At 31.3% G+C, this 16,771-nt stretch overlaps 2 protein-coding genes and 1 long non-coding RNA gene across 4 annotated transcripts in view; all 3 read left to right on the forward strand.

Annotated features, from left to right (window-relative positions):
- Window positions 1–16,771, forward strand: part of LOC136975407 (inducible metalloproteinase inhibitor protein-like) — a 62,577-nt gene that overhangs the window by 22,345 nt on the left and 23,461 nt on the right. The gene's annotated exons all lie outside the window — the stretch shown is intronic.
- On the forward strand, window positions 1,863–13,106 carry prel (preli-like). Of its 2 annotated transcripts, none has more exons than XM_067270546.1 (4): window positions 1,863–2,013; window positions 8,007–8,101; window positions 12,061–12,274; window positions 12,347–13,106. In XM_067270546.1, the coding sequence occupies exons 2-4, from the start codon at window positions 8,010–8,012 to the stop codon at window positions 12,677–12,679; spliced, it is 639 nt and encodes a 212-aa protein (XP_067126647.1). In that variant the 5' UTR covers window positions 1,863–2,013; window positions 8,007–8,009; the 3' UTR covers window positions 12,680–13,106. The 2 variants fall into 2 exon arrangements, with proteins under 2 accessions (XP_067126647.1, XP_067126646.1); XM_067270545.1 differs by having other exon boundaries at window positions 8,010–8,101.
- LOC136975484 (uncharacterized) lies at window positions 13,230–14,335 on the forward strand. Its single transcript, XR_010880789.1, has 2 exons — window positions 13,230–13,333; window positions 13,651–14,335. It is a non-coding gene; the product is annotated as an uncharacterized lncRNA (long non-coding RNA).

A 16,771-nucleotide genomic window follows, 5' to 3' on the forward strand; every position in this document is an offset into this window, starting at 1 on the left:
AATCAACGACGAGTTTTATGATAAAGTAATTAACGACTTTGCGGGAAAACATCGCCGAATAGAGTTAATTTATAGAAAATAAAAAAAGAAACAAGTTTTTCTATAATTGTATTATGTATGTATTATTTGTATTTTAGAATTAAAGAACATAAATTGTTTATTTTTGTCATTCGCACGTACGAATGGACCCTAGACCATCACTGACGCGCAATTAACTGATTGCCCCTGAAAGTCGGCTTCTTACAGAAACACAGCTTCCCTATCATCAAATGTCACGGCACGCCACTGTTCCACAAAACCTATAAAAAATTGACACATTTTAAAAATTTTTTAATGAAATTTTTCGTCATAAGTGCGAATGGTCGTAACTCGAGAAGTGACTGTAGATCATTGGGACTGAGCAGTATTAATATTCTTATATTTATTATACTCTTAATTTTGTACAATTTAAAGGATGGTCTGGAAGAAGTAAACTATATATCTATTTCATGGTAAATAATGAAATTTGTAACTAACCATATATATAAAGGAACTTCAATAAAGACCATAGCAATAGCTAATAGTATTGTATTAATAGGGAAATTATTATCCTCATTTTTTCAAAATACTAATTTTGCTTCTTACTCCTTTCTTCCACAGATCTCGTAAATTCAAATATCACATCATATGCCAATTAATATCTGTCAGATTAACAAAATAACATAAAAAGAGAAAATTACTAAACTTTACATTAGAGAACTAAATTTAAAATAGAGCCAACTAAGGTTAACAGGAGATTGGAGATTGGTTAGAATGCAACACATCATTATGTAATTAACCTCAGGAATTAAATTGCAGTCAGCCATTTCTCTTTCGTCCCAGGGTAGGCCTATTCTTCATGCGGGAACGAATAAAACTTTGTACTTGGCGGCTCAGTAATATAGGTAACACTACAACCGACCACACAACAGTTATTTTTTGAAGTTTTGTTGGCAGAAAGCTGTTTTTCATTATCACAGGCAGAAAACAAGCACCGCGTCTCAGTACGTATCTAACCCAAAGACGCTCGTGTTTTCCCGAAAAAGTTTCCTTTGCCTGCGTACAGGTGGCGCTCAACGCAGTTCCACTAGCTCTATAGGCCACAGATTAATCTGTTATAGGCTCTGTAGGTCACAGCCACTCTATGTAGTATATTCTAGCTCGTTGGTACTACAGTACTACACGTGAATCATAACAAAAACTTAATCACAATGAATTTAAAATGAGAAAGTCGTTTAATCACTATAAATAATCTTGAATATTAAAAAAAATTTTATATAATATTTTTTCAATTACAATATAACTGTTTTGCCGATTGCCGGCCTTGATTTAAAATTACCGGTCAAGCCCATATAACCCCACGAATGTTTTCTGTGATGTAAGCTGTTCCAGATATGTCGGACCCATTTATCCCATTTTGGGCCTGAAAAAAATCCTTCTCTATGCCCAGAAGGCGGAAAGATTCGAGTAAAAAAAAAGTATCGCCATAATTAATTCTGTTTATTCTCTAGCGTTTAAAGTTTCTAATCACTTGTTTATTTAAGTATTTCATCCAATAATAGCGCAAAACTTGATGCCTTTTTAAATATATAACATGAAAACACGTAACAATAAATACAGTATAACAGTGATAATTATGCCAAATGGCGTCTGAAATATACTGTATTTCCTTATTTTTCCTATTTTTACCAAGATATTTATTAATTATATTGAAAAACACAGTATCATATTTTTGCGATTTATTTTAGATTAGAAAATATTCCAACTTTAATATATTAAAAAAAAATTAGTAAATAATTTTGGCTATATTTTGGCGATAAACTCAACCACGATCCTCGAACTACTACTTTTTTTTTCTGTTAGCATCTTGTTTTGTAGCATGGCTGACTCAAACTGCAGTGTCCAAATATATAGAATATTTACCGTTTAAACGCTATTTAATATATTTTATCTTTTATTATTATTATTACTTTTACATTCAGAAGGATCTCTAAGGTCGGTAATATTTTTGTATTATTGTAATTTTTCTAATGTTAATATTATAAATAAAATCAATAATTGAAATATTTGTATTAATTTTGTATTGATACATATTTGTTTCCAGATATTTTATAATGTTCTGTGCTTACAAGTAATGGAATATTTTTTTGAAGTGAAGAACATTTAATTAAAGAAAATGAAATGTTGCTATTTTAATATTTAATATCACATTTTTATTTCAGCATTTTTTTTTTGTTTAAATTCTTAGAATAAATTTTTTCCAAATTAAACATGTCTAAATATAATTCATTTGAAGAATGAACCAGCAGTTCTTTTTATTTTGAAAAGATTTTTATCAGTACTTAAGTTGGCCTTTGTTCTTAAACAATATGGGGTATTGTTATAGAATTTATTGAAATATTCTGTTTTAATATTTCTTTATTAGCAGTTCAGGAAAAATACAAATATATAGGAAAAAAAACCTCGGTAAATATTAGAAACTGTTTTCACAAAAAATGGAAAAAATTTCTCTGCAAATTTCTGTAATAAAATTCTGTAAGAAATTTGCACATTTTGTTACAGAACAGTAACAAAATGTATAACAAAAAATCTAAGTCCTACAGTAACAATGTTTTAACAAAATACAAATGTGTTCAACCTCCTCATGAGGTCTGCATCAAGTTTACAAATACAAGTTCTATAACATTTGTATTTTGTTACTGGAAGGGCTTAGGTTTTTTGTTGTATTTTGTGTTTTACAAAAAAGAATACCATCTTAGGTAAAATTTAACCTGTGTGTACTGTCATGGCAGCCGTTGTGACTCCCGACAGATTCTTGGAGGGGAGTTGCTGGCAGGCCGCTGATTGTTTAACGTCACTAGTTATTGATATGTGTGTTCAAGAACTACTGTGAATCAATAGTGATGTTAAACAATTGGAGGCCTGCCGGCGGCTCCCCTCTGGGATGAGCATGAACAGTCTCAAATGCCACCATGACAATGCACATAGGTAAAATTCTACCTCATTTTATATCTTTATTTAGAAACTTTGAGTATAGTTATAAGTCACTGTAATACATACAGGATGTCTCTTTCATAAGTCCGGAATCTCAGGAGTGAAGTTGATCTTTGTTCATTCTTTTACAGGTAAAGAAATCACATTGCTGAGTAAGGATGAAAGAAAATCAATTTATTTTGATAGTGGGAATCTGCAGTCAGAAATCTCCAAAGAGCATAGATGTATTATTCGTGAGGCTAACTAGGCTGAAATCTAGGTGGTCTAATAGTTTTTTGCCAAGGCATTGAGGATTTTTTTAAAGTCATTAGCTTGGTGACCTGGTGGATCATTTTAACATCTACAATGTATTTAGTTTAGGAACACATGCTTTCCTCATTTTAATTTATCATTAATGTTTTCTCATCCTTGATATGTCATAGTTACCATACAAACTATCTTGCTGATATGGTTAGGATGGTAAGGCACCACAGAAGCTGTTGACATCACTTGTGTGGTCTAGGAACAATTTTTTCAAAAATAGAGAGGTAATGGTGAGTTTAGGAAAATCTTCACTGTTACCTGTACCCTAATTTCTAACAGTATTACTGTTGGACTGAATATTCAGCATTATTTGGTATATTTCGCCACAAAATCGGTATTCATTATTTGACTGAATACTATGCACACACATTTGATATTTTGACCTAATACTTCCTCACAGTCAAGCTGTTTGGATGAATAGTATCATTTTAGTTTGAGGAGAGAGAGAGAAAAGGAAGGAAAAATAAATGATTTTGAGCAAATATTATTTATTAATAATCAAAATTCAAAAGCAATAAATTGTAATGAAGAAACATTAATATCTCTGCATCTGTAAGAAGTAAGCAATTTTGTTGGTCTTCATAAATACTTCCAGCTTTGTTGAACATACTATATGTTATGTTTACTATAGACTCCATTGTGGGACTGCCAAAAGAGCAACAAACTTCAATGGTGTGAATTAATTTTTTATTTTCCATTACATAATTATAATCTTTTAAAAACAAAAACATATATAATCTGTATTATTGAACAGAAGAGGCTGCCCTTCATCTTATTCTAAGGCCTAAGAGTCTAATACTATGTTTGCACACAATCCATGACTCACTTCGATCTCAATTTGGATTGTGACTGTCGCCAGTTGAACGTCATGCTGTTCGCACAGGCATTCTGCTTGAGAAGAACCTGGCTATTACACGCAATGATAAAACTGGCGTAACTACTCAGTAAGTCATGAACACCAACAATAAATACTTTTTCTTGCCATATATCTAATAATAGACAAATGTCATTGTCTCTCCAAATATTTTTTTTATTTTTCTGTTGATAGCACGACACGTGTTCTGCCACCATCTTGTATTTTCTTGCGTGGGTGAGATTGTGGGATCTCTCTTATGACTGGATCTAGTTTCAAGAACTTTCGAGTCAATCGCGATTGAACCTCGTTTCAGTCGAGATTGAAACGGTCGAGGGAGGTCGCACTAAGGCATAGTTGCTGACCTTGGTCACAATCTAGATTGAAATGCTCGGTGCGAACGGGGTATAAGCCTTCTGTTTTAGGAAGTTCTAAATAAATCAACAGCTATTCAGTATTTGTAGTCAGAAAGGCAAGAGTAATTGATATTTGATATTTGGCAACACTAACATCCAGATAATTATTTGATATTTGGCCAAAAATTATTCAGTCCATTTCTAATATTTATCCATGTTTTAGAGGTATAATTGTATACTCTCATTTTTTAATTTTATCTCCAAAATTTGCTTCTCTGAAGAATTCTACATGCACAATAAAAATAATAAAAAAAAAGAATGGCTAGAATTTTTCAGAAGACCATGAAAATGTATCGATATAGATCTATGTATTGATCATACAAGATCTGACTGTCAGCTGTAAGTGAGTTGAAAAATTGAAGTATCAAAAGGGACCTGAAAGCCTATAGACCTGGTCAAGGGTTAATATGACTTCTGAAGAGTTTAATGTTTAACAGGCTGCACACATTGGTATGGATGCATCCTATTAAACTTTTCACAGCTTGTTGACTGCAAGTTTCCACTAAAAATTATTGGACTTCATTCCTCCTTATGCAGTGCCATGCTTTGCCTGTATCAGGAAAAAATCAACATAATTCCTAAAAATTAAAATGTATAAAATTAAGTTGAAATAAACAAGATACACAACTGAAAATACAGAAATAATACAGAGTTACATTTGAACAATGTGGGGATTAAGTGGAATTACTGAAGATGCAGAGTCAGTAATGAACGTTTATGCTCATCTCCTATCCTAGTCATAACTGTATCAAGCCCAATATTGGCCTAACATTGAGGTCAATAAGAAAATGTATGTGCAATCCCAAGTGTCTATTGGCAAAGGCCTCATGAATTTACAAAATTTGTCTTAAAAGATGGGTTTACTTCACTTTAGAATGCTGTATCTTTGCTTAAGAGTATTAGACTTGAGACAGATTTTCATATGGGAGACTATTAGACATTTAGGGCTATAAACCATCCAACAATATATCTGTCAGAGTATTGTCTAATTCTGTATGATTTGCTTTGTTCTAACAAAATTACATTATTTTCTACTTTTAATTAATTAATTTATTTATTTTAATTTCATTACATATTGAAAAATTTGACATAGTTTGTTGGTTTGATTTAAATTTTATTCAACACGCAAGAAGTTTGTAAGATTATATTGTAAGATTATGTCTTGTTTGTTTTTAAAATCAATTTCCTGAAGATGCCATCATTGTAAATGTCAAAATCATTTAAATTTTGAGTAATTTTCTTATTAAACTGTGAACAAACTAACATCAAATTCTGGGTTATTCTCTGAACAGATGATAAGTTAGTGCTGTAAGCCATAGTAAAGCTTTTATTTTAATAGTTGTTTGTTGAATGCTGTTTTTATAAAAAAAAAGTTTACAGAATATTTTATCTGAGAATGAGGTAATTTTTGTAAGTATAGATGTAAAATTTTTGGAGAACAAATTTAATAGCAAATTATTAATTACTACAACTTTCATTTGATTGTATAGTATTCTACAGAAAAGCTATCCCATGCTTATAACTCAGGTCCTAGTAGAAATAAAAAATCAACTAGCATATTGTGTCACTTTCCTGGCTGTTATGAGATGTTTATTTAAAAAAATAACTTTTATATTATTAATATTAATCATAAATAAAATTGTGTGTGGTGCCATCTGTTATGGATTTTATAAAAAAATAAACATTTATATTATTATAATAAAATAGCAAAAAGCTTAGTTTTGAGTGTAGTGAGTAACATCAACAAACCCTTCAAAAATATACCAGCAAATGTAATTTAATATAAATATGCTATGATAAACATTTTCACTCTGAATATGATCTGTTTTAAGTCAAAACATTTGATAGAATTAGAATGCTAAAAGATCAAATTTAAATTTTTTAAATTGTTGGAAGAATTAAGTATTAGAACGAATTTAAAAATCACATCTATGTGTTAACATTAAAAATTAAAATTAACATAAAAACTTCTGTAGTTTAGCTTCTACGCCAGTATCAGAAGCATACATGTCTAGGGCGGTGGTCTGCATTTTGCTTTGTATATCATATTTATGTTCTGCCAGCTGTTTTTTAAGGGTCTGCTTGATCGAACCAATGTACTGTACTATACATCAGATCTCTATGAAATGTGTTGTCTCTCACAGGTATAGTATACTTGTGAGAGACAACACATTTCATAGTATGTCTCTCACAGGTATACTATACCTGTGAGAGACATTTATATACCCCAGTGTGTTGTAGGTGTTAATGGCATCCTTGCTGTTTCTTAATAACGAAAATAAATGGATGGGTTACATCTGTATGTTATCATTCACCTTTTATTAGTAACAATTTCTTTGTATAAAGGCTTTATACACTCCTCAAAAGTGAAATTGCAACACCATGACAGAATGTGTGTAGCCATCTGCAAATTGCAGGACAGATAGAGGTAATAGAGAGAAGGAAATGATCAAGTTTGCATACACATTGGGTCATGTGGTACCCAGTTTTGGGTTTTAAAGAGCAGCAGTTGGCTTGGGCCATAAATGCTAACATTGTTAGTTCATGACAGCTGAAATTTCAAAGAACTGTAGAAAATACCTTGGAGATGACAATGAGCTGAATACCACCAGTTATTGGCTGGGTAACAAGACTATACTGGAGCTGTGTGATCTCAGTTTGTTGATTCACACAATCATCATGCATGTTGGGCATGATGTGAGTACCATCCAGTAATGTGTGACACAATTTCATGTGAACATGCCAAAGAGGGAGTGGATTGCACCAGTGCATGACAGAGTGCACAGACTAGCAGATTTGCTAAATGGTCTGTTGAGATGGGTTTGCCGCAGCATGTGACATCTGAAGCAGCCTGTCACTGTCAATGGGTCCATCTATGTGAACCCAAACCATTTGCAATAGGTTGCATAAATTTTGCTAGGTTGCATAGATTTTGGGATTGCAAGATTGGACTATAAGTAGCAGATTGAGAGATTTGTAGGATTCTAGCCTACTACATTACTATTAGTTAATGGAAATAGCATTCTTTATATGTAGCTGTATTCTATTTGCTTAATAAATTACATTAGTTATATGGCATTTGGCATATTGTAAGAAATATGTAAATCTTGGATAATTTGAAATCACAATTATTTCGTCTCTTGAATTTCAAGCTAACAAGGATATCCTGTACTTGATTATCAATGAAATTTCTTATGATGGAAAGAAACTTGATCAAAAACAAGCTTATTTGTTTGATGATAATCTTTTGTTATATATTATGAAGCATAAGTAATTGATGGAATTATTTATACAGTAATTTATAAATGAAAAAAATCTGTTTGTTTACTTACTTAAAGTAACTTACTGAATAAAGTTACATAATTTTTTACAAAGTAGTTGTGTTTAAACTATTTTTGTTAAAGTAATTTTTTTTTTTCCAGCAGATGGGTAAATTTTATGAGAGATCAGACATTTTCAAATACACATGGGATCAAGTAGCACAAGCTTTTTGGTCCAGATATCCTAATCCATTCAGGTATTTTTAAATGTTATGCTTAACATATAATTTAATTACTATGAAAACAAATTAAGAATGAGATTAAGAATAAAACAAAGGTTGAAAAACTGGTTTTGTTATGATGCATACAGAATTGTTAGTCTTAACTTTAACTTAATTAATCAAATTAAACTATTAATATATTGATTAGTTGATTGGTAACTGATCAATACATTCATCTTAATATTGATCAGTGGCTCTTCATTTCTAATAAGAACAAATGTATATCAGCTTATTTAAAAGTATCAATCTATTATTGGATATTGGTAGTTAGTAAATATGGAAATATGATGTAAATGTATAAAAAATTTTACAGTCTTTTGACTGTAATAAAATTTTATTTTATTACATTCAAAAGCATAACATTCATTCATAACAATTTCCCCAGTACTTCTTAACTAAGTTCATCTATTAAAAAAATTCTTAGAACACAAATTCAAAGTTCACCATCCTTGAAATCATGAATTTCTTTACTAAAAGTGGTTTTTTTTGTAATATCATCCCATGAAGATAGACTTAATCACTCCAAAAGTATTTGGAATGTTATGAATGAAAGTAACTGTTGGTGATTTGAATTTTGATTGAATATTAAAAATGGAATAATGTTGGATTATGTTTGAAAAAATGCTTAGTTGTATGATCCATGGACCACTTAAACTGAGTTAGATCAGTGGCAGACTATTAATTTTGTTCACTCTTTTATCATGTAAATATCATTTTAGATTTGCACCATATACACTCAAACCTGTTTTTATGCGGTCAAATTTAATAGGTATGTGATGTATGAAAATGGTTTTTCCTCTAGCTAAAGAACATAGATATGCATTTTGGGAAAATGAATAGGTTTGAGGACCACCTCCAAGCATGCTCACAGATTACCAGTGGTCCATGCATCATACTTTGACATCCACTATTATATATCATTGCAATGTATTTTGATATTATATATAAATCCCAGTGATAGCTTATGATAACTGGACAGTATCTAATTCTTTGATTATTGAAAAACAAAATAAATAAAAATGTTCAATTGGTTACTAGTTATTGAAACATTAAAATTTAAGAGAAATTTTAATTCAAATTTCAAAAATACTTTATATTTTGATTTTTTCAGAAAAATAAGAATCTATTTTATTAAAGCATCAAACTACAGAAACTTTTTAGATTTATTAACCCTTTCCACAAATTCATACTGAGTCCACAGAGGAAGTTAACAGTGGTCCTTTTGAGGAATGAATTATAGACCCCACCTATGATCTGATATGACCTACTTACATACATCTTTGTAAAATGTTGGTTTTAGTTTTGGTGGAGACAACATTTTGCTTTTAATATATACATATACAGATAATGTATTTTTATGAATTAAAAACAAATTCAGAGTATAATTACAATGCTTACTGGCTTTTAGCTCTTAAAAGGACTATTTGAGAATTTTGCCTTAAAATATATAGTGATATATACCTGACTATCATTGTACCAGATTATCACATTGAAAACGGACTTAGGTTAATAAATAAAGATATTAGGTATACAGATTTATTTTAAATTTCATTAACTTCATATGCATTTTAGAGTTCTGTCTCTCTCTTCAGCCAAAATTTAAAACAAATCACAAACAACTTGTCCCAGAATGGCAACAAATATAATAAAATATGTAATATAAATCACAATTATGAATTTAATTCATGATATGTATACAAATTTTATAACATTATACTTAAAATGCATGTGAACTAATGTCGTTAAAAGTACTAACACATGCTGTCTTCTTTTAACATATTTCCTTTCTTTTATTTTTTAGTGCTAGAAAAATATCAAAATAATTACTGTTATAACATTATAGCATATTTATTATAATATAGGTTATGCAGATGCTTAACGTGAAGAAGGCCATTTAAGATAGCTGAAAAAGTTTAGTTTGTTTAATTTTAAAAATTTGCTAGAAAAAGAGGAAAGGTGTTTTGAAATTAATACATGTAATTTAATTTTTCTCTCTATAATGTAACACTAGTGTCAAATAAGTTATTGTTTCAGTAAAATAAGAATGTTTTATTAAATCAAACTACAGAAACTTTTTAGATTTATTAACCCTTTCCACAAATTCACAGAGGAAGTTAACTGGTGGTTCTTTTGAGGAATGAATCATAGACCCCACTTATGACCTATGATTTACTGGCAACACTTGTTAATAGTATCAATTCTATGTGTTAGCAAAGAATATAACTCCTTTTCCAAAATACCACCATGCAAATGTCACTAACTCAAAAGTAACCACCAGTCCAGTAGCATAGCGAGAGGGGGCAAGAGGGTCTATCATGCCCACTCGCAGAGGGGCACCCGGGGCATGAAGGTAATAGTAACTATTTGTAATATATTATAGATATTTAAAATTTATTTTGTATACTAGTACTTTCTATATATTAACAGGACTTATTATACTGGAAATTATGAATGCAGATATTTAGTCTTACAGATCAAAAATAATGTTCTTTATTTAGTTCACCTGGTGAACTAAATAAAGAACATTATTTTTGATCTGTAAGACTAAATATCTGCATTCATAATTTCCAGTATAATAAGTCCTGTTAATATATAGAAAGTACTAGTATACAAAATAAATTTTAAATAGAGTTAAAAAGGACACAAAGGCATAATAATTAAATTAATATTATAGATATTTTAAAGTAGGTACTACATTCTATTATTATTTGTATTATATTCTTATTACGAGTAAATTCTATATATTATATTACTATGTGTTTCTGGAGGGGGGAGGGTGTCAATAAAGTGTCTTGTCCTAGGCGCCAGTTATGTTCACTATTCCAGTGCACCAGTTTTTTTAATTAAAATTTAACTAGAAACAGAAATAGTCGTTATTTATATGTAATTAATACATACACAGTTTTGATTTATTATATTTGTCACCAATCTGGCATGTTGTTTGTGATTTGTTTTAAATTTTGGCTGAAGAGGAACAAGGAAGTCCCCAATGCAAACAAATTTAATTGAAAATAAATCTGTGTTTATTAACCTCTGTCAGTTTTCACTGTGATGAGCCCTTGCAGTGATAGCCAGGTATTCAAGATGAAATTTTCGATTAGTGTATAATTAATTACATTACGAAAACAAAGTTACATTAAGAACTATTGAACACTAATCCATTGATGTTCATTTATATATGAACTATTGAATATTTACTGTTGAAATTAAATTACAAAATATACCTTATTTTACATCATATACAGTAAAATGCACATTTTGTTCATTAAAAAAAGCTAAAAAATCCTATGGAAGATCATACACATAAAATGCAATATAAGTTGTGATCTCCCATAGGCTAATGAATTTCCCAAACACCCTTTAATATGTTATAGGTAACCTGACTTAGCCCAGCTCTTGAATAAAGATGTTATTATTTGCTGTATCTAAGCAGCTTTTGTATATATTCATATAGAATAGTTTAATAATAAATTTTAACTGTAAATGAATTATTTTATTTATTAGTGAGAAAAGGTGTTAAAAGTGTATTCTAATTTTAGCTTTTTAACTAGAATACAGTAAAAAAACATTTGGAGCCAAGAGTACAAAGCAGCTTAAATACACTAAAGAATACTTCCTAAATATTCTGCATTGAAATGTGGTTGTGTCTTATATGCCATAATATATGGTGCTTTTGTAATTTTTAATTTGTGTACGTGTAGCAATAATGTTTAAAATGCAATTTAGTACTGTCTTATTCCAATTAAATAATTTTTAATTACTGATACATTAACTATAACTTATGGATTACTTAAAATGTTTCAGTATAAATTATCATTATAACTGTTTACTATTTGAAAATCAAATTATAAGAATTTTAAAATTATTTATTTATTTTAAACTGTTGAAAACTGGAGAAAATATATACTAAACTTACATTATTGTTTTTATATTAGTCAGCACGTTTTGTCAGAGGATGTCGTTTTTCGGCAAATAAAAGATGGCAAGTTACATTCTAAAAGACTTTTGACCAAAACAAACAGGATACCCAAATGGGGGGAGAGATTTGTCAGTACAAAGTGTGTTCGAATAGTTGAAGAATCAGTGGTTGATCCAGTCAATAAGGTTATAACAACATATACAAGAAATATTGGTTTTAAATCAGTAATGGTAATAATAATTTATTTCTAATTATTTAAAAATAATTAATCGTTAATTTTATAAAATTTTCTTATTATTTAGACAATTGAAGAAAAATGCGTATATCAGATGTGTGAAGATAATCCAAAATGGACTATTGTGAATCGATATGCCTGGGTTTCGTCGTCAGTTTTTGGATTTGCCCGAGCCATTCAGGCATTTGGAGTGGAAAGATTTCGACAGAATTCAATCAAAACTTGTCGAGGCTTCAATTACGTACTAGAAAACTTATTTCCTCTGATTCATAATCAAGAAACTGTTCCTAATTTGATAGTGAACAAAGAAAAGTTAAAGGACAAAGCAAAGAAAGCCACAGAATTAGCCAAATCAAAAGCTGAAGTTCTTGTTGCTGCCTGTAATCCAAACAGTCAGTAACAAATACATTTATTATTTCAGTACTTAAAAATCTCTACAAGAAATTCTCAATTGTATATGATCAAATTGAATTTTTAAGTAGAATATCTAAAATTATCTCTCTAAATTACTTTAGTTAAGCTTTTCTTTTCACAATTTCTAATAATTAAGATTGAGAGAGAAAATCTTAATATTTTACATTTAAAAACTATACAAATATTGACATTCGAAGACATCTGAATTCAAACTGCCATATAAAAGTATCTTAGCCATTCCTACTTCTTTACTTACAAACCACTTTTGTATAGATTAGTACAAAAAAAATTTACATCATAATTTCTTTTCTTCTATATTAATTTTTGTACTTTGATCAAAGTGTATATTACATAAAAATTTTCAATTATGTTAATAATTATACAGTAAAATAAATTGCACTGTTTTTGCTGCATTCCTTTCTTTTTCTTTTACTTTGAAACTCTAAATTCATACAAATTAATTTTGATCTTTTGGTTACTCTTACTCTCAAATCTTTATTCTGTACATTTCTTAATGTTCTACAAAATATATGAAAGTTAAGACTTTAAAACTTGTATTTTTATTGATTTTCTGTTGAAAAAACTGTTTCCTCATTGTGTCTGCATTAAAGTGAGTCTGCTTTAGGTTGTTGTGCTTTAGGTCAGTGATTCTCAACCACTGTGCCGTGAGATTTTTAAGTGCCGCCACTGGGAATGCCGTGAGATTTTTAAGTGCCGCCACTGGGAATACCTACTGGGAGTACTACTGTTCTACTTTCCTAGGGAACATTTGGAAATTGTAGCTGGTGTTACCAAGGGGTTTAGAAATGTGACCTAAATAATGAACGGCATTTAAAAATTACTGTTATGACGTCACCAGTTGTCCTGTGGTTCTTACTGAATAAGCATGTGCCGCCAAATTTTTAAATTATTATAAGTGTACCATGATGTAAAAAAGGTTGAGAATCACTGCTTTAGATAAAACTATATACATAATATAAACCACAAAGTGTGGTCTTATAATACAGAGGTATATTGGAAGAGGGATAGAAGGTTACATATGTCTATCCTTAATCTGAATTTTTTAAGTGTCATTTTAGATCTGTCTACAGAATATGAAAATTTGTTCCAACATACTCTAATGGCAAAATCTGACTAAGTCTGGGGATTATTAGACTACATTTATGAATAACACAAGCCTACAAAAAAAAAAAAATTGGTGCCTAGGATTTTAGAACTGATTTTAGCTATATTTGGGTCCCTGAATCCAAATATGAAATCAATCAGCTCTACTTTTTTAGATCACTGTTTTTTAACATACAGTGCTACACGAAATGTGCAGCTCTAATTACAGTTTGTACAGTTCTAAATCACATGCAAGGATTGATTCCTGTATATTTTCCGCATTGTCAGTCTGCTGTCCAGTTAGTTCCAGGTAAATCCACCAGATGAAGTAAGCATCCGGTAACGAATTGACGTTCAACACTCCCAACTAGAGTTGAGGTAAGTTTGTAAGTTCTAGCCGTGCAGTGTATAGATCGAAGTTGGCCTCTTGTGATATTTGTGTTAAGGCAAGACTTGTTATAAAGTTAACCTAAAACGTACTGTGTTCTAGATGCTTTTATTGTGTTGTTGAATAGAAATAAAATGAGTTCAAGTAGAAGTTGTGTAAATCATTCTGATGTGTTTTGCTACATATGCGGATAATATATGTTAAAAACAGAAAAACTATTAGTGACTTTGTAAAGAGAGCTTATCTTGGATACTTTGGTGTTAGGCTTGGTGATCAGGATAAAAGCTGGGTACCACATCAGGGCTGTAAAACTTGTACAGAACATTTACGACGGCGGACTACCAGGAAAAGTAAAAGTTGAATTCGGTGTACCGAAGGTTTGGAGAAACCCCAAAAATCACTTTGATGACTTATTTTTGCCTAGTAAATATTAATGGAATCAATCAATCAACCCTAACAAGTGGACTTTAGTTTCTGCAAGACACCCGGTCCCTCACTCAGAGGAAGTGACGGTTCCATCGTTTCACCAGCTACCAGAGCTCTGTGAAACAAGTCTAATCTGTGAAACGAGCTCTGATCCTAATGAAGGTGATTGTAATTATAAGAGAATGTCATCAATTCAACGTTTCAACCAGGATGAGTTAAATGACCTTACCAGAGATCTCAACTTGCCAAAAGAAGCTTCTGAATTATTGGCTTCCAGGTTGAACAAGAAAAATTTACTGGAGCAAGGAACCAAAATTACCTTTTACGGTACAAGAGAAAAAAAATCTGCTGCCCTTATTCTCTCAAGAAGACAATCTTGTGTTTTGTCACGAAATTAAAAAATTCTTGGAAAAAAATGGGTCGTCTTGAATATTTTTCAGATGATTGGTGCCTTATTGACAGCTCAAAACGAAGTTTGAAATGTCCTTCTACACAATGGGAACAAATATGGTTCAATACCAATTGCTCACTCAACGAAAATGAAAGAATATAACACCATAGCTTTTGTCTTGGAGAAGACAAAGTATCATGAACATCAATGGGTAATTTGTGTAGACTTAAAAATAGTAAACTTTCTCCTTGACAGCAAATTGGCTACACCAAATATCGTTGCTTCTTGTGCCTCTGGGATAGCAGAGAGAAAACACACCACTGGGTTAGAAAAGAATGGCCTAAGAGAGAACACATGGACGTTGGAGGAAAAAAAATGTCATTAACGACCCCTTAGTTGAACGAGAGAAAATCATCTTTCCTCCACTGCATATCAAGCTAGGCCTAATGAAGCAGTTTGTAAAGGCTTTTGATAGGAACGATCATGCTTTACATACATAGGGAAAATGCCTCAGTTGAGTATGGAAAAAATTAAAGCAGGAATATTTGACGGCTCACAAATAAGACAACTCATTAACGATCCTGCCTTCGTAAATTCGATGAATAAACTGGGTTCTGGCCACAAGTCTTGTCAATATGGCATTATGGTTTTTAGCCACCCTTTGCAGGCCAATTTTAGTCTCCCTAATATGTATTTAAAATGTGCTGATGAATTTGAATTGACCAAGGAATTTAAGGCGTTAGCCTATACTGATCTGGAGACCTGAGATCAAGTCAAGGCAGTTGGAAAACCTCATAAACTTTTTGTGGATTGGTTGGAGCCTGGCTGTACCAAGATGAGCATGATTTAAAGATCCTCTTAGTGTCCACAGGTTGGAAGGAGTAAAAAAAGGGGGGGTTTGGCCAGGCTCTTTTGCCTAATAGTGCAACAGCAGCTAGCCCGTTGATTAGGACCAATTACTAGTGCCAAAGAAAAAGAAATTTGAAGTTATACAAAATTCTTTTGGCTTAGGAAATATAATGAGCTCTGCAGGTAACATTTAAAAAAATAAACTATGCTATTAGCCAAAAATGTGCACTTAGGCTAGCAATGTTATGGATATATGCACTATCCTAATTAATAGAAAATATTAAATACCATTTAAGTAAAACTGGTATTTATCACCTTATCACTCCTAACCGGGCTAGGACCGAAATCAAAATGTTTTCTCCGATAGAAGAGTTGGAGGAAATGGAAATTCTTACTATTGGGTACTCCCACGACCGATTATTTCAATTTGAGAGCCTTTTAGCATCCCCATTATGGGTTCGGTAAGGCCCACAATGGGACAGACCACGATCCCGGTCCCCAGAGCGGTAGTCTGCCGCTTTAGCAACTCAGCCATTCGGCGGTTCTTAAGTCGACCCTATTCGAGATATGACAAATCACCTTTATCTCCCTACTCTCTTGACCTTTAGCCTCGAAAATTAATAGCATCAACTTATAAATCTCCCTGCAAAATTTTGGAAATTTTCGACAAAGACCGGAGTTATTAAGCTTCAAATTAAGTGAACTGTGAAGCTCCACATATCCGAAGCCTCACTAAACTTCCCGTTAAAATAGTTTTTGAAAAAAAAGAAGCTAGAAATAAATATTTTGTATAAAAAACGTGACACGAAGGTATAAATACAGTGGAAGAATATGTCTTAAGATCGGCCATTTCCGGTTAGAATCGAATTAAACGTCGATTTTGATCTCCCGCGATCTAAGTTGAGAACTCGTTACGATCA

The sequence above is a fragment of the Centruroides vittatus genome, unplaced genomic scaffold (assembly GCF_030686945.1).
Source record: "Centruroides vittatus isolate TY-2023 unplaced genomic scaffold, ASM3068694v2 contig_371, whole genome shotgun sequence".
NCBI lineage: Eukaryota > Metazoa > Arthropoda > Arachnida > Scorpiones > Buthidae > Centruroides > Centruroides vittatus.